Below are 18446 nucleotides of genomic sequence, written 5' to 3'. Positions count from 1 at the left end.
ACATCAGGTCTTCTTCTTGTCTACTAAAAAGCAAAGATCACCCCAAGTTTCCTTGCTCTGCTGCAAATCATTTTCTCAAACCTCTCTCTCGTCTCCTTCAACCCCAACAATATTGTTCTCCATTTTGGACAATTCCGGCATTTGCCTTCCTTACCTGGTACATCAGGCAAATCAGGCATGTGGGAATCACAGGACACCTTATACATTTTGGGCAAGTACATCTGTACAAAGTGTCTCCAGTTGCTTGAGTTTTGAGTTCGAGGGGAAACTGCAGTCCCTGAGGGGAATCAGGGAGGTGTTTAAGGACGGCAAGGTGGCGCAGTGGCTTGCACTCCTCTTCAAAGCACTGAAGACCTGGGTTCGGGCCCAGCCAAGGGTCACTGTCCGTGTGGAGTTTGCACATTCTCCCACTGTCTGCGTGGGTCTCACCTCCACAGCCCAAAGATGTGCAGAGTAGGTGGAATGGCCACTCTAAAATGCCCCTTCGAAAACAGGTCCTCAGTGCTGTGATATGGCAGTGCTAACCACTGCGCTGCGCGGCTCAAATTAAATTTCACCTTAAATTTATAAAAATTCTGACCTCAAATAACTGTCGGTACTGTTAATAATCTTTATTATTGTCACAAGTAGGCTTACATTAACACTGCAATGAATTAATGTGAAATCCCCTAGTCGCCATACGAGGTGCCTGTTCGGCTACACTGAGGGAGAATTCAGAATGTCCAAATTACCTGACAGGACGTCTTTTGGGACTTGTGGGAGGAAACCGGAGCACCTGGAGGAAAGCCACGCAGACACGGGGAGAATGTGCAGACCCCACACAGACAGGGAACCAAGCCGGAAATTGAACCTGGGAACCTGGTGACGTGAAGCAACAATTCCATCCACTGTGCTACCGTATGGGCTCAGTCTACACTTGAACCATGCTGGGGATGGTGTTCCTGCAAGTCGTATAACTAAGGAAGTAGAGAGGGCTTTAATCTAGTTTAAAATGTCGGGGAAGAGATCTTGTAGGGGAAGGTTGAGTATATTAAAGGGAAATGACAAGGGGATAGATTAAGGTAGCAATAATGGTAATGATAATCTAAGTATAGCAGGAAGGGAGAGTAATTGAAAACTGAGTGTGCCAGCATAGGATAGGGCCAGAGTTCAGAGAAAGTCGAAAGGAATTAAGGAGTCTGCATTCAAATGTCCTCAAAGTTTGCAATAAAACAAATGATACATCAGCTCAAATAGAAATTCATGTGTTTGGCCTGATAGCAAGCACAGAGATATGGCTACAAGGAAATCAAAGCAGGACCCGATTATCCAAGGGCAGGTGATGTTGTGAAGGATAGAAATCTGGGGAAAGGTGGTGGGGTAGCTCTGTTAAATAAAGAGGGCATGAGTCCAGTAGTGAGAGATGACTTTAGTTCAGAAGATCAAGACATGGAATCCGTTTGGGGGCAGAAAACGTTGTTGGCAGCTGCTTATAAGCCACCATAGTTATGTAAATCGCAGTATAAATTAGGGAATGAGATGTGCATGTCAAACAAGGATAATGCTGTAATCATGGGGGATTGCAATTGACATAGACTGGGTAAACCCAATTAGTACAATTGTTGCGGAGGATGAATTATTGGAATGAATGCAAGATCGTTTTCTCAAGCAGTACATTGAGGAATCAGCTTGGGAACATGCTTATGGCAGCACGGTAGCACAGTGGCTAGCACAGTTGCTTTACAGCGACACGGCCCAGGGTTCAATTCCCAGCTTGGGTCACTGTCGGTGCGGAGTCTGCACGCTCTCCCAGTGTCTGGGTGGGTTTCCTCCGGGTGCTCCGGTTTCCTCCCACAAGTTCCGAAAGACGTGCTTGTTAGGTGAATTGGACATTCTGAATTCTCCAATCAGAATCCTGTAGTCGCCACATTCCAGCACCTGTTCGGGTACATAGAGGGAGAATTCAGAATGTCCAAATTACCTAATACCACGTCTTTCAGGATTTTTTTTAAAAACATAAATTTAGATTACCCAAATCATTTTTTTCAATTAAGCAGCAATTTAGCGTAGCCAATCCACCTACCCTAAATGTAATATCTCCAAATTTGTAGATGACACCAAGTTAGGCGGGAGAGTGAGATGTGAGGAGCATGCAGAGATCCTTCAGTATGATTCAGACAACTTGAGTCAGTGGGCAAATTAATTGCAGATGCAGTATAATTTGGAGAAATGTGAGGTAGCAAAAGTGGGAAAGTCAAACTATTATCTGAATGATCATAAATTAGGAGAGGGGAATGTGCAACGAGTCCTGGGTGTCCTCGTACACCAATCACTGAAGGTAAGCATGCAGGTACAGCAGGCGGTAAAGGCGGCAAATTGTATGTTGGCCTTCATTGCAAGAGGATTAGAGTACAGGACCAGGGATGTCTTGCTGCAATTATACAGGGCTTTGGTGAGGCCACACCTGGAATATTGTGCACAGTTTTGGTCTCCTTATCAGAGTATGGATGTTCTTGCTGCGGGTAGTGCAGCAAAGGTTTACCAGACTGGTTCCTAGAAAATTCTAACAGGACTGGACAGGGTAGATTCAAGGAAGGATATTCCCGATGGTGGGTGTGTCCAGAACTAGCAGTCATAGTCTGAGGATACGGGGTAGACCATTGAGGACAGAGATGAGAAGTTTCTTCACCCAGAATGTGGTCGAAATTCGTTACCACAGGAGAAGTGAGGCCAAAACATTGTATATTTTCAAGAAGCAATTAGATATAGCACTTAGGGTGAAGGGGATCAAAGGATATGGGGGGAAAAGCGGGATTAGACTATTAAATTGGATTATTTGCCATGATCATAATGAATGGCAGAGCAGGCTCGAAGGACCGAATGGTCTCCTCTTGCTCCTATTTTCGATGTTTCTATGCTTCAAGGGGATTTGGGGGGTGGGGGGGGGTGTGTCGAAGTGACTGGGTAAATATTTGACAGATGGAATAAAATGTGGAGAAATGAGAGGTCGGCCACTTTGTAGGAAAAACAAATAGAATATTTCTTAACTGGGGAGACTTGAACTTCAAAGCGCTGAGGTGACCTTGTTCATGAGTCACTGAAAGCTAAAACGCAGGAACAAGCAGCAGTTTAGGTGGCAAATGGTATGTTGGCCTTTATTACAAGATGATTTAGGCAAGTAAAGATGTCTTTCTGCAATTAGGAGTGTCTTTGTGAAACCACACCCAGAGAATTCTGTGCAGTTTTGGTCTCCTCACCCAAGGAAATATATACTTGCCATAGGGGAGCGCAACCAAGATTTACAAAATCAATTCCAGGGATGGAGGGATAGTCTTATGAGGGAAGGTTATATAGACTAGGCCTTGATTCTCTGGAGTTTAGAATCATTCACAGATACATAATTCTTCAAGGGCTCAAAAGAACGTTTCCCTTGGCTGGAGGTTATGGAACCAGAGGACAGAATTAGAATAAGTGACAGGCCATTTTTAGGACTGAGATGCAGAAGGAATTTCTTTATTCAGAGGGCGGTGAATTCTCTGCCCGAGAAGGCTTTGGAATCTCAGTTGTTCAATTTGTTCAAGCCGGAGATCAACAAATTTCTACACATTAAAAACATGAATGTGGAGATGCCAGCATTGGACTGGGATGGGCACAGAAGTGTTACACCAGGTTAAAGTCCATCAGGTTTGTTTGGAATCACTAGCTTTCGGAGTGCAGCTCCTTCATTACCGTCAAACAAACCTGTTGGACTTTAACCTGGTGTTGTAAGTATAGGATGAGTCGTGATCTCATTGAATGGAGGAGCAGGCTGAATGGTCTATTTCTTGCGTTATGTTCCTCCCATGCTATGACCCTATAAGCACAAGGAGGTCACTGATTTCTTTGTCATGAAGATTGAAACCATCTGTTCAGCTGCCTCTGTCAATTCCCTCCCTTCCACTGGCCCACCAGGCCAGACTTCTTCAGTCCTAGTCCTGAGCTTGCATCGTTCTCCACCTACCAAACAACCATAGAATTACTGCAGTGCAGAAGGAGGCCATTCAGCCCATCAAGTCTGCACCGGCCCACTGAAAGAGTGGATCGGTGCAGACTACCTAGGCCCACTCCCCCGCCCTATCTTCGTAACCCACCTAACCTGCACATCTTTGGACTGTGGGAGGAAACGAGAGAACCCGGAGGAAACCCACACAGTCACGGGAAGAACGTGCAAACTCCACACAGTCACCGTAAGCTGGAATTGAATCTACGTCCCTGTACTATGAGGCAGCAGTGGTAACCATCTTGCTGTATGCCCTCTGAGTTTATCTTGTCCATGAGACTTGCTTCTTTGGTCATATTCCCCTAAAGTGATCACCAAACTTCTTCTCCGTGCTCGAATGTTAGCGGATATTGTTAACAGTAGTCTTTTCAGTTACTGTTGCTTTTTCCTCAAAATTTTCCATTACCATCCCTTCAAAAAACAACTCGCCCCCCCCGCTGTCCTCACTAACTACTTGCCTCATTTCCTTTCTTTCCTTTCCAAAGTCCTTGAATTTGATATTATTTACCAAATTTGTGCCTAATTTTCTTGGAACTTCATCTCTGAATTGTTCAAACTGGTTCCATCTCTGCCAAGGTATCATAATGTCTCATAACAAAGTCACAAATTACATCCCGACTGGCAAAAGTAAACTGTCCCTCCTCATCCTTCTTGAACCGTCTGCAGCCTTTGACAGTTAATCACAGCATCTTGCTCCAATGTCTCTCTGTTGTCTTGCAGCTGGGATGGGCTGTACTAGCCCAATTCCATTCTTATTTAGCCCATAGCATTCAGAGTATCATTTAAAATGGTTTCTTGCCCTCTTTCCGCGCAAAACATTGATTTTTGACTTGGACCATGGTACAATACCTAAATTTCCCTGGCGATTCTTTTCCATCTGATGGTGGAGGTTCCAAAGGCATTATAAACACAGTGTGCTCACTTTTCTGCGATTCATCCAGCTCAATTAGCCTTGTATCTTCAGTGTAGTCAGCATCAACCTTGGTGTGCATAAATGTAGGAAGTTAGCACTTCTTCACCTTACTATTTCCCTGCACTATATATATATATATATATATATATATTATATATATATATAATAGAGCACCCCCCCCCCCCCCCCCCCCCCCCCCCCCCCCAACCACCACCCTCCCACCACCACCCACCTACATATTTGGGTAATCTTCACTGTCTCTACCAGGAACCTCGATCACATGAAATGCAATGTCCCAACCGGCTTCTTGGTTTTCAAAGCAATCATTTCCATCCTCCATCCCTCGCTATGTTTAGCACCAGTCCATTGGATAAAACTAGCTTCAAAAGCGTAAACTCCCTATTCCTAGCAGAATGCTCTCAACCTGCAATTAAACCTGTGCCACTGCCAACCTGCTTAATTATTTCCTCTACATTCAATGTCCATGTCCCATCTGCATTCCCAACTGAAGGGCCACGTCTGCCCTCTTGGCTGGGCATACACTACCCATTGCAATATTTAAGAGCAGAGGATTGACCCCCTTGTCCTGGCCAATGTTTATCTCAACCAATGTATTTTAAAAAATTGATGATCTGGTCATTTATCTCAATGCTGCTTTTGGGGTACTGCAGTGCGCAAACTGGCTGTTATCCCCTAATTTACAGCATAAGGGGTGTCCAGGATGGAGGGAGAGTACTGGAGTATGGCATTCAGTTAGAGGATCAGTTATGATCATGGTGAATGGAGGAGCAGGCTCGAAGAGCCAAATGGCCTACTCCTGCTTCTATTTGCTATGTTTCTATAACCATGCTTCAAAAATACTTCAGTACCTATTTAAGTGCTTTGGAATCCTGAGATATGAGAGATGCTATGTAAATACAAGCTCCAGTTTTCTTTCACTACAAAGTTCCTCTCATCTACATTCGCATTCACCCCAAGCTTTTACAGTTTGTCAAGTGCTTTGGAGTATCCTGAAGTTGTGTAAGGAGTTATAAGACTTTCGTGCTCGTCTTTAAACCATTTTTCAAACAGCCGCTCTACCTTCATCCTCAAGCAGAAAATGCAAGATTGCAAATTCGGACTCCTGGGACTGTCTGTATTTTCTCCTCATCACACACTCTGCTCTCACAAACTTTACAATTTGAAGATGGCACATCAAAGGTTATTGCAGCAAATAGAAAATCATGACATGCGGGATAATATACTGGCATTGATACTTAGTTAACAGGAAACATTAGGTATAAATGAGGCATTTTCTGGTTGGCAAGATGTAACAAATGGTGTTCCACAGGGATCGGTGCTGGGACCTCAACTATTTATAATTTATATGAATGACTTGGATGAAGTGACCAAATGTATGGTTGCTAAATTTGCTAATGACACAAATATAGGTAGGAAAATAAGTTAAGCAGAGGACTTGAGGGTTACAGATAGGTTAACTGAGTGGGCAAAGATCTGACAAATGGGAAATTGTCCATTTTGGCACAGAGAATTTAAAAAAACTTTATCTAAAGGGTGAGATATTTTGGAGTTCCAAGATGCAGAAGGATCTGGGTGTCCTAGTGCATGATTGTAAAAGGTTAGTATGCAATTTCAGCAAGCAATTAGGAAAGCTAATAAAACATCATTTATTGGTAGAGGAATTGAATACACAAGTAGGAAGAATATGGTTACAGGGTTGGGTGAGATCACATCTGCAGTACTGTGTACAGTAATAGTCACCTTATTTAAAGAAGAATGTAAATATGTCCATGGCTTTGTCAAAGCGGATCAGAACAGAATACCTAGTACAGAAGGCCATTTGGCCCTTTGTAGCTGCACCAACTCTCTGAAAGAGCATCCTACCATTGCTCACTCTTCTGGTGCAACCCTACCTAACCTGCAGATCTTTGGACATCAAGAAGAAATTTAGAATGGCCAATCCACCTAACCTTGGTGGATTAAACCGGAGCACCCACAGGAAACCTACGCAGACACAGGAGATAATGCAAACTCCACACAAGGCCTGAATTGAACCTGGGTCCCAGGTGCGGAGAGGCAACAACCCTAACCACTGTGCCACCAACACGCGTTACAAATTTGATTGAAATTTTCGAGCAGGTGACTAGGTGTGTAGATGGAGGTGAAGTTAATGTAGTCTATATGAACTTCAGTAAGCATTTTGACAGTCTCACAGAAGACACTGGTGAAGACAGGAAGAGCTCATGGGATCCAGGGCAATTTGCAAATTAGATCCAAAATTGGTTTTGTGACAGGACACAGAGGGTGATGGTCAAAAGCTGTTTTTGCGTCTGGAAGCCTGTGTGCAGTGGTGTTCCGCAGGGATCGGTGCTAAGTCCCTTGCTGTTTGTACAACGATCTGGACGTGAATGTAGGAAGTATGATAAGTATGTTTGCAGATGAAGGTGGTGGGAATCTGGAACTCACTGAAAGGGTAGTGGAAGCAGGAACCCTTAATTGTTTAGTAGTATTTAGATGAGCACTTGAAATGCCATAGCATGCAAGTTATGGACCAAGTGATGGAAAACGAGGAGAGAGTAAATCGGTGCTCGATGGCTGGCATGGACACGATGGGCCAAAGGGTCTCTTTTGTGCTGTAAACTCTATGACTCTCGGAAAGCAGCTCAGAGAAGGTTTACCAGAGTAATACTTGGACTGGGTTGTCGGAGGAGGAAATGCCGGACAGGTTAGGCAAGTAAGAGGTGCATTGATTGAAACTTATTTGATCATGAGAGGTCTCGACAGGGTGGGTGTGGACAGAATGTTCCCTCTTGTCAGGGGATATCTAGAACCAAGGGTCATCCGGCAAAACATCTTCTCTCAAAAGGTCATAAGTCTTTGGAACTCTTTCTTAAAAAGATAGTGAAAGCAGTAACTTTAAAAAAAAATTTAAAAGCAAAAAAGTGGACAGATTCTTGGCAAGATAGGAGGTGATAGGTTATCAGGGGTAGGGAGGTTGTTAATAATGCTGAAATTGCTTAGCCTTGTTACATTATCACCAACTATCCCAATGAAATATATTGTACTTTCACAGGGTCTAAAAGAGCCACTGCTTTTAAGCTGACTTGTCTTCCAGTTCATCCTGGCCTGAATGTGTTACCTTCGGTCAGATTATGGTTCACAAGCTCTTCTCACTTGCTGAAACTGTTCACCTGGACCTTGTGCTCAAAATCAGTTAATTATTGTACTAACTTGAAATTGAGTGACTATAAACCATGGAAAGTGAATTGCTGTTGCTGATGGCAAAAGATTAAATTAAAAAAACAAGTAAACAAATGATACTAACCTTGGATCCTTTCTCTGTGCCTTTATCAGAATGAAAAAGCTGGGGAAAACAGAGATTTTAAAGGAACTGGAAAAAATGGCACATTCTACAGGACACTTACTTTAGTACATTACTGTTGTAAACTACAATTCTGGAAACTTTTTGATTTCAATTACATTCTGCAGCAGACATTGTTAGGTGATTGGTATTAAAATGCATGGGAAAAAACCTTATTAAAAGTAATCAATTCACAACGTCACAAAACATCTACTCTCTAACATATGGCACTGTGATCTTATATAGTCACTTGATTAAAAAATAAGAATGTGCCATGCAAATTTGTATATCAAGGCCTGAATTCTCCACTGCATTGGGAACTCCACTACCAGAGGCGGGCAGCTGAAAATCCAGCATCGGGCATCCAGCCTCATTAAGACCCATTTGAATCCCATTTACAGGCCGGGCGTCATTCCCCGGTCCTCTGGGCGAGAATTGGTGCAGGTCTTCACAAGCATGTACTGATGCTATGGACCTTGCGGTGGGCTTTGTGGGTAATTCTTTAGGAGAGTTGCCCTTCGAGTCCATTGGAGGGCCACCCTTCCCAACCACAATGCAAGACCTGCCCACCTGCACCCACCAGAAATCCATCCAATTAACGAGACCCCCCAATTGATCTCCCTTCACACTTGAGTGGTTTTGACAGACAGGGGTCAGTCTCTCTCATTTTGGGGGTGGCTGGGACGTACCTGTCTGATAGGGGTTGGTCTTTTGGGGTTGGGGGCTGCCAGACAAGTGTCAGTCACTTTCTCTGCTTTTGGGGGGGGGGGGGGGGGGGGGGGGGGGCTGCCAGATAGAATCATAGCGTTTACAGTGCAGAAGGAGGCCATTCGGCCCATCGGGTCTGCACCGGCCCTTGGAAAGAGCACCCTACTTAAGCCCTGTGCCTCCACCCTATCCCCTTTAACCGTGACACAGTCTAACCTTTTTGTACACCAAGGGCAATTTATCTTGGCCAATCCAGCTAACCTGCACATCTTTGGACTGTGGGAGGAAACCAGAGCACCTGGAGGAAACCCTTGCAGACAGAGGGAGAAAGTGCAAACTCCACACAGGCAGTGACCCAAGCCGCAAATCGAACATGGGACCCTGGAGCTGTGAAGCAACTATGCTAACCACTATAGAACATAGAACAGTACAGCACAGAACAGGCCCTTCGGCCCTCAATGTTGTGCCGAGCCATGATCACCCTACTCAAACCCACGTATCCACCCTATACCCGTAACCCAACAACCCCCCCCCTTAACCTTACTTTTATTAGGACACTACGGGCAATTTAGCATGGCCAATCCACCTAACCCGCACATCTTTGGACTGTGGGAGGAAACCGGAGCACCTGGAGGAAACCCATGCACACAGGGGGAGGACGTGCAGACTCCACACAGACAGTGACCAGCCGGGAATCGAACCTGGGACCCTGGAGCTGTGAAGCATTTATGCTAACCACCATGCTACCCTGCTGCCCCCACTATGCTACCATGCTGAACAGAGCCAGTCTCTCTTTCTGCTGGGGGTGGGCTCCGGTTTCGGTCGCTCTCGCTCTCCTTTTGGGGGGGGGGGGGGGGGGGGGGGGGGGCTGCCAGACAAATGTTGGTCTCTCTCTCTCTCTCTTCTGGGGGAGGGGGGCTGCCAGACAGGGGTAGGTCTCTCTCTTCCGGGGGTCTCTTAAATTAGGGAGACTCTGGTGGCTGATCTTTAATTAGGGTGGTCCCTGGTTAGGGGGTGGAGAAAAGGGGACCTAGCCGCTGGACCTCGCTATTGGGCCACCCGCTCAAAATGGCGGCCCGATAGCGGGATTCCCTAGGAATCCTCCCTATACATAAATTTGCATGGCAAAAGACTGGGAATTGCTTCATGATTTAATCTTCAGTTGCTACTGACTAAGTACAAATAAGCAATCATGCAACATATTATGCAAGTATTTGTGCAAACTGAAAAAACCAAGGTCTGGTAATTCTTACCTTATCTATACAGTCATCAAAAAATGCTAGGCCAGTATCTTTGTCGCTCACAAAAGAACACTCTTCAATGAAGCGAATAAACATCTGTGTTTTAGTCAACTGAATATAGAACTTATGATGTGCCCGATCTCGCGATTTCAAGAACCCTGCCAAAAGGTAGAACATTGCAATTAGATATCAAAACACATCGGTATAACCTCAGAGAAGATGCTTTAGCACAACATGGCAGCTGCACAGCTGAGTGTCACAGATATTGGAATGGTAATGGTTTCATCGTAACTGTCACATAATATCAGCTGTAAAAAAAGATTAGTTTGACTCGAGTATAACAAGTAAATGTTAAGTCATTCCACGGTAGCAGTGGTTAGCACAATTGTTTAACAGTGCCAGGGTCCCAGGTTCGATTCCTGGATTGGGTCACTGCCTGTGCGGAGTCTGCACATTCTCCCTTTGTCTGCGTGGGTTTCCTCCGGGTGCTCCGGTTTCTTCCCACAGTCCAAAGATGTGCAAGTTAGGTGGATTGGCCATTCAAAATTGCCCTTCATGTCCAAAAAGGTAGTTAGGGTTATTGGGTTACAGGAATGGGGTGGGGGGTGGGGGGGGCTTGGGTAGGATGCTCTTTCCAAGGGCCGGTGCAGACTCGATGGGCCAAATGGCCTCCTTCTGCACTGTAAATTCTATGATTCTATGATTTTAAATTAGTTGTCAGCACAAGAGCAAGATTGAACATGAGCAAAATCTTCCATTTATCAAGCTTCATAAGGAGGTAATCAAGAACATTTTTGTTCAAATAAAAGAATTCTCTCACAACAAACATTCTGGAGTTCCTTGGTAATCTTTGCTCCATTGCTTTCTAATAATTACACAGAAGTAGCGGTAGCTACAATTTATCTTCATACAGCTCCTTACAAGAATGGCTCTCAAGCCAACATCTGCAGACTTCCACAGGGTCCACAATGCAGGATCAGTAACTGTCCATATTCATGAGTAATAGAATGAACAGAAATGTTTTCTGCTCCCCTAAGGTACCCCTCATTGTGCTTGCTCAGAGTCTTGTTTTCAGAATGGTACAGAGGCCGTTTTGTAATTTTGAAATCAGAAAAATTAAAATGGTTTGCATTATCTTAACCAGAAACTTAAATCCATAAGGACTCAAATTTAGGGAATCAAATTGTTGGGTTCCGATTTTTAAAAAAAAGACAGGCAACCAGCTGTGACTGCAAGGAAGAATGATTAAACTTCGCAAGTTAGGCTGAAACTGTATCAGGAGACTGAATTTGCATGAAAACACAATATCAACTGACATTTCCTGGGAGTACTCTGGTGCGGCACTGCAGATTAACTTGGTATGCATATTAACCAAGTGTAATGTGGGGAAATGTGAGGTTATTCACTCTGCTCGTAAGAATAGAAAAGCAGATTTATTTTTAAGAGTTCCAAAATTTTTCAACGTTGAGGGTGTACTCGTATGAGAAAAAAAGTTAGCATGCAGTTACCACAAGCAATTAGGAGAGCAAGTAGCATGTTGGCCTTTATTTTAAAGGGATTAGAGTACAAGAATAAAGGCTTGCTGCAACAATTGTATAGGTCTTTGCTAAGACCAGATCTGGAAAAGTATGCACAGCTGGAATCTCCATACTTAAGGACTTAGTTGCATTGGAGGCAGGACAGCAAAGGCTCACTAGATTGGTCCCTGTGATGAGAGGGTTGCCCTTTGATGAGATGCTGAGTAAATTGTGTCTATATTCTTTGTAGTTTAGAAGATTGAGATCTCATTGAAACATTGAGATTATGCGGCTCAAAAGGGTAGACACGATGGTTTTCTCCTCTTGCCTGGGGAATTGACATCAAGGGGACATGGTTTCAGGATTGAGATGAGAAATTTCTTCACTCAAGGGTTTGTGAATCTTTGGAATTCTGAACTCGAGGTTTGTGGATGCTCCACGCCAGAGTTGGAAGATTTTTTGGACTCCCAGGAAATCAAGGGATATGGGGGGCAGGCGGGCAAGTGGAGTTGAAGCTCAAGTTCAGCCATAATCACAATCAATGGTAGAATATGGTGCATGGTCTTGCCCTGCTGTTCTCATAAAAAATGTTTAAAAAAATAAAAAAATTTAGAGTACCCAATTCATTTTTTTTTCCAATTAAGGGGCAATTTAGTGTGTTCGATTTACCTACCTTGCACATCTTTGGGTTGTGGGGGTGAAACCCACGCAAACACGGGGAGAAGGTGCAAACTCCACACGGACAGTGACCCAGAGCCAGGATCGAACCTGGGACCTCGGCGCCATGAGGCAACAGGGCTAACCCACTGCGCCACCGTGCTGCCTGCTGTTCTCATAAAATAACAAAATATTTAAAATTAAAACTTGAAGTTAATGAAAGTTGCTGAAAGACAACAAATGACTTCCAACACCAAACAGCTTCCCTAGGTCAGCTGTTTCCATTTTGGGACCACAGGAAGCTTAAACATTTCAGATCCCAATAGGAGAGCAAAATCGTACTGTTCCAGAATACCTTTCACTATTAATCCCACTAACTCAAGAAATTCAGACAGAACACTCAATTCCAGCGTAAGTCAAAATGTAAAGGAATTTGTAGATAAACGAGAAAGCAATTTAGTGGGAAAAAAAAAGAAACTAAAAAATATACCGTATACCAATGTATTATTACTCAAAAAGAATCATATGGATGCCTTCCTGGAATTTTGCACTAGTCACATCACATCTATGCGACCACAAGTTAAGTGAGAGCTAGGAAGGAGGAAACAAAATACTATCTCCAGGCAGCACACCCTGGTTGCTCCAAAGTACTTCTTTGTGGTCACTTGAACTGGCTCTGGCAGAGATCTATTGATAGTTCATCCGTCTACTTGATTCATGCATTTCTTGGCAAAGCATGCAAACATTTGTGCAGAGTTTTTGCCCATCACCTTGCCATCGCATGGGAGATGCATTGTTGCCTGTTTCCTCTCCTGAAGATGCTGTATCAGACAAGGTTGCAGTTTTATGAACAAGTACATCACTCAAGTGATAATTTTGTGAGCCAAGACAGCAAATGTTAGCAAACTACTCAAAGTGAGCACAGTAAAGAAATCAAATTCAATATCTTCCAAACTTGCAACCTTTGGCACCTAGAATGACAAGGGCAGCAGATACACAGGAACACCACAACTTGCAAATCCTCCTTCAAGCCTCACACCATCCTGACTTGGAAATATAATCGCTGTTTCTTCAAAATCACTGATCAAAATCTGGAATTCCCTTCCTAACAGCACAGCACTGAGTGTGCACACATGGAATGTAGCTGTTCAAGGCGGCTCACCAATTAAGGATGGGCAATAAATGCTGGCCGAGCCTGAATGAACAAAAAAAATAAACCAAATTCTTTTTGGCATGAATATGTACCATTTCGAGCACAAATTACATGCCAATGATCAGGAGGGATTCAAGGAATGTGTACTTATTATTCAGTGCATCATACATACGCATGTTTACATTTTTCTTGCATAAAAAACAAGTGTCAGTCTTTTTCCAGACCAGACAGAAATATAAAGTTCGAGATAAACTAAAAGAGCAGTAATATAAGAAAATTCCTCACCACCATTCAAACCCATCAAACCAAATGATGCAAAACTCCAACCAAAATTAATTAGGTACACTCAGCTCACATGTATTAACTCCAAAAATAAAACTGTTAAAAACATTATGAAACAGGCCAGAATTGTAATTTTGATAGATTCAGCAATTCATCTTTCAACTCTAAGCACAAGATCTAAATCAAACAAATTGCCCGTTGAGATGTTGAAATTTAATACATTAGATATGAATGATTTTTAAAAATACCTTGCAGATCAAAGAGCGAATTTGCAGAAGTAGTTTTTTCAGAAGGCGCCTGCATAATTGGTTTGAGGTATGTTCTATATCCTTTCAATACTGAAGCCATGAATCGTAGAAATGTCTCCTGGACTTCCATTTCCAGTGAAATCATCTTTTTGTGCCATGTAAAATCAGCCTCTATAGGTGTCATCTCTACAGCAGATCCTTCCTGTGCTCTCCTGTGAACTATAGAACCAATAAAACTCAATGTCTAGAAGCTTGAGCAGTTACATTATTGACAATTAGACAACTCTGCACTTAACTTCACTTTGAAACTCAATAACCAGGATATCAATTCAATGAAAATATTTTCAAGTGTGCGAATAAAGTTACCGGAGGCTGCAAAAAAAAAAAAAAAAAAAAAATTGTTCACATGACTGAAGCCATTATAAATTACAAAAACTTTTTGGACTTTATAAATAGAGCCAGAGAGTAGGAAATGGAAGAGGTTATGATTATTTTGTGCAAGGCAATGTTTAAAGCGCAACTGGAATAGTGTGTACGCATTTGGTTACCATGATAGGAAGCTCCTTAAACCTATGGGGGTAGGATAGGGGGGCTGAATAATATAGATTCATCAGAATCAGAATGGCAGGGTTAATAAACTATAGTTCAGATGAAATGCGGAGACTTTTTCCAATGATCAGAGGCAGCTAAGAAATTAATAGGGGCTTTTTAAATTACGTACAATTTCCTTTGGGCAATCAGAGACAGTTTAATTTGTGAGCTTGGGAATCAATGACATGGGACCAATAATTTAAAATGCTCATTATACGCATGGGCAACGACAAGAAGAGAGCAGAAGGTAACTTATATACTGAAGGTATTTAAACCTAAAGTTATTGGTGCATTTACCTGTACAACATTAACTCAAAAAAAATTTAAATTTCAGCATCAAATCATTATTTCAATGTACTTTCATTGAATTATCCATTAGTTTGAATTAAGCAATCTTTTAAGCACAAAAGCTGGAATCAGTATACAGTACATATAATAGCTTTTAAGTGACAATGGATCAATTTGACATCCAAAAATTGCCAAAGGTTACTCAGCGCACTTCAAATCCTGCTGGCTTTTCCATTCCTTGTCAATCACCTGTAATAATAGACACCATAGCAAGCCTAGCAGTACTATCATCTTCTTGAGAACCTGGCAAGTGATGAGAGGAGTGCCACGCTAATCATGAGCCATTGCTCTTCCTATGCCTTGACACAAAGCTTCGACTTTTTTTTTTAAAAACACTTGTAAAACCGTAACATTTGAGCGCAAAAGGGGTGTTTTAAAAAAAATCTAAATTATACAATTATCAAAATATACAGCTATCCACTTTCAGAATTACCTAATGGCCAAAGAAATGGTTAAAATTGCATAATCAGAAAATAAATTTTGAAAGAATGACTCCAAGTTCCAACTGAAGCAATAATTTTTCAAATTTATCATCAACTATTTATGAAATGAGACTATCCCTTGGCTTTCTTACTTAATGAAAGTTGGTTTTGTAGGTTCACCAAGGAACTGAAGAGATTCTTCCCAGGCTTTTTTGGAAGCTGCTTCCAGCTTAAATTTTTCCGGTCATCAGATCTGTAAACCAAAAGTCAAAACAAATGTCATCAATAATGAGAATTCCCAAGTCAAATAGGGAACATACAGGTGTACCAGGAAGCCTCTTCTGTTGTGCTCCAGAAATGAACATCAACTCTAATCTAACTACATCTGGATTGAGACCAATTGCACTACTTCATCTTCATCCCCATTACACTAATTTTAGTTATCCTCAATTGAATTGTGTACGAGTCCGAGCCTCCCCAGTTTGTTTTCTTGCCTATCAATCCTTCACCGATTGACCCTCAGACTTGCACGCATTCCCAGTATATCAATGCCTGAAGTTATAATTCTCACCCTCGTGTCAAACCTCTATGCCCTTCCCCTCCCTATATCCACAACCTCCTCCAGCCATAGCATATCCCATTCTGCCTTCATGCATTATATTCCCGCAATTCTGGCCTCTTGTGAACTCTCAACTTCGCCTCACCAACAGTAACCATGCTTTCAGCTATATTACACCCCAAGTTCTGGAACTCGCTCATTAAATCTCAATGCTTTTCTCTCCTCCAATATGCTCCTTAAAATTAACTTTTGGACCAAATGTCTGGCCATTTGTCTGAAGGTCTACTTATTTGGCGCAGCGTCACTTTTTGCCTAATTTATATGTTGTGAAGTGCCTCAGGATGGTTTACTACATTAAAGGCACTAAAACAGTTGTTTTTTAGTTTTGTTGCTACATTGCATCTCAATTCAGCGACTGAAGGGGAAGAGTGTTTCATACATTATTTCAGGATAATTTTTAAAGACCTAATCATATGGTTTGATTGTCTTTACCAATTACTTTAAAGGTTAAAAACTTGTTTGCTTGAAAATAACACAAGCTACTAGCTGTGAAGAAACACCCAAGGACACAAACCGTCACTAGTTAGTTCTCAGGCAGGGACACCACAGTTGGTAATTCTCAAAGACTGGAGTGACAATGTGGGATCCTCTCCCATTTGCTCTCGCACTAAATTATCTGGCGATAACAGCAGGCAGGCGATAATTATAATCCAATAAGCGTGCACACATTTCAATTGGTCAATAGTACTCATATTATGTATGACGTAAACCTTTGCTTGGCATATGCTAATTCCTTGTAATCGAACCAAAGATATAACTGTGTAATTCTTGAATCAGGGCTCTCTGGGGGTGCGCCATTAGTTGGAGCACTGGAGCCCTTGCTATAGCTCATAATAAAGGCCTTGTTTGAAATTCCAAGAATAGCCGTGTGGTTTCTCAAGAGTGGGAGAGTGAAGTACACTACAGGCCAATAGCAGTATTTTTCTCCTGAACAGGGACAAGTCTTTTCATTTTGATAGAAAGAGATCTCTGGTACACAGATTAAATGGATTTGAAGTCCTTTGCATTCCAGTTATACAGTCGATGAGAATCCTAATAGTTTGACCTGATTCTAATTACCATATCAAGCAGAATTGCCAGAGAATAACTTTTCTGAAGCAGCAAGTTATGATCTGGAAGGCCCTATCTATAAAGGCAGCAGAAACTGATTTAAATGTGAATTTTTAGACAGGAATTAAAAACGCACATGAAAAGGAGAAATTTACAAAGCAATTAGGGAAGAGGAGTGCACCAACCGGATAGCTCTATCAAAGCGGTGTTGTATGCGATGATTCTATAACTACCTTCATACAAACACATGTATTCATAGGTTTAATGCTGACTGAGAAACAAAGAATTCAAGACTTAAATTTCAGTGCTGACATTGCTGTTGCACTTTATTATTTCCCTGGTGGAGGAAGTCAGAGAGCTCAAAAATTATCGTACTAATTAAGTCTCAAAATAGCAAAGAAGCTACAGACTACAAATAGACAAGTATTGATGCTTACAGGTATATTGTATTTGTATCCAGGTCCACACATACAACATCCAGAGGTGGATCATAAAGATCAAAATAGCGTGAATCAACACCTACAATAAATGGAATTGGTGCATTGAGAACTCCAGCAAGGGACAATGGACAAAGTGGAATGTATGGGCATTGCCAGTGGAAAGGAAAGATCATCTGAAAACAGAATGCAAAGTGAATTAGATAAAAATTTCAATTCAGCAATTTTCAAAATAAAATTCCGAATAGGTATTAGGTTAACACACCAATACTTACAGTTACAACAGCTTCAGCCACACCTGTCAACACAGCAGGCCTGAGAGAGTGCAGCAGAACTTTGTTTTCCATCAGGACAAAATATAGTAGGGTAGCGCAGTTCTCAGCTCCCAAGTTCATTAGCAAAGTGCTGAAGTTTGCTCCTCTAGATAGGGAAAGAAACACGTTTATAGATATTGTCATGTCAAATATGTGCAAGTTGGCTTTAAAAATACAGTTGCCCAACATAGGAATTAGGAGCAGAAATAGGCAATTCAGCACTTTGAGCCTGCTCCGCCATTTAATCAGATCATGGCTGATGTATTCCTGGTTTCAAATCCACCTCCTTACCTGTTCCCCAAATCCCTTTAACTCTTTTTTTAAGATCAGAAATATAGCTATCTCCTTCTTGAAACCATTTAATGATTCAGACTCCACCGCACAATGTGACAGCGAGTTCCACAAATTCACCGCCCTCTGCAAGTAGTTGTTCCTCATCAAGTTTCAAATCTAGTGCCTCTCAACATATAGCTGTGACTCTTATTCTGGATGGGTTGGGGTCATAAATTCAGATAAAAATGCAAAGTTTATTGAATAACCCAACATATTTCCACAGAAAAAAAGAGG

The 18446-nt window shown here is 42.2% G+C and overlaps 1 protein-coding gene across 9 annotated transcripts in view; it reads right to left on the bottom strand.

Moving 5' to 3' along the window:
- The window catches only part of dennd4c (DENN/MADD domain containing 4C), a 228185-nt gene that overhangs the window by 80526 nt on the left and 129213 nt on the right, over positions 1–18446 (bottom strand). For all 9 annotated transcript variants that reach the window (XM_038804599.1, XM_038804598.1, XM_038804600.1 and 6 more), the window contains 7 exons: positions 17841–17985; positions 17566–17741; positions 15612–15712; positions 14099–14317; positions 10254–10399; positions 8257–8295; positions 4868–4998 (listed from right to left, as the gene is read on the bottom strand). In XM_038804599.1, the coding sequence (XP_038660527.1) occupies positions 4868–4998; positions 8257–8295; positions 10254–10399; positions 14099–14317; positions 15612–15712; positions 17566–17741; positions 17841–17985 (957 nt within the window). The remainder of the gene's footprint in view (positions 1–4867; positions 4999–8256; positions 8296–10253; positions 10400–14098; positions 14318–15611; positions 15713–17565; positions 17742–17840; positions 17986–18446) is intronic.

The sequence above is a fragment of the Scyliorhinus canicula genome, chromosome 8 (genome assembly GCF_902713615.1).
Source record: "Scyliorhinus canicula chromosome 8, sScyCan1.1, whole genome shotgun sequence".
Lineage (NCBI taxonomy): Eukaryota > Metazoa > Chordata > Chondrichthyes > Carcharhiniformes > Scyliorhinidae > Scyliorhinus > Scyliorhinus canicula.
The sequence above is the reverse complement of the archived record's forward strand: the minus strand, read 5'-3'. Positions and strand labels throughout refer to the sequence as shown.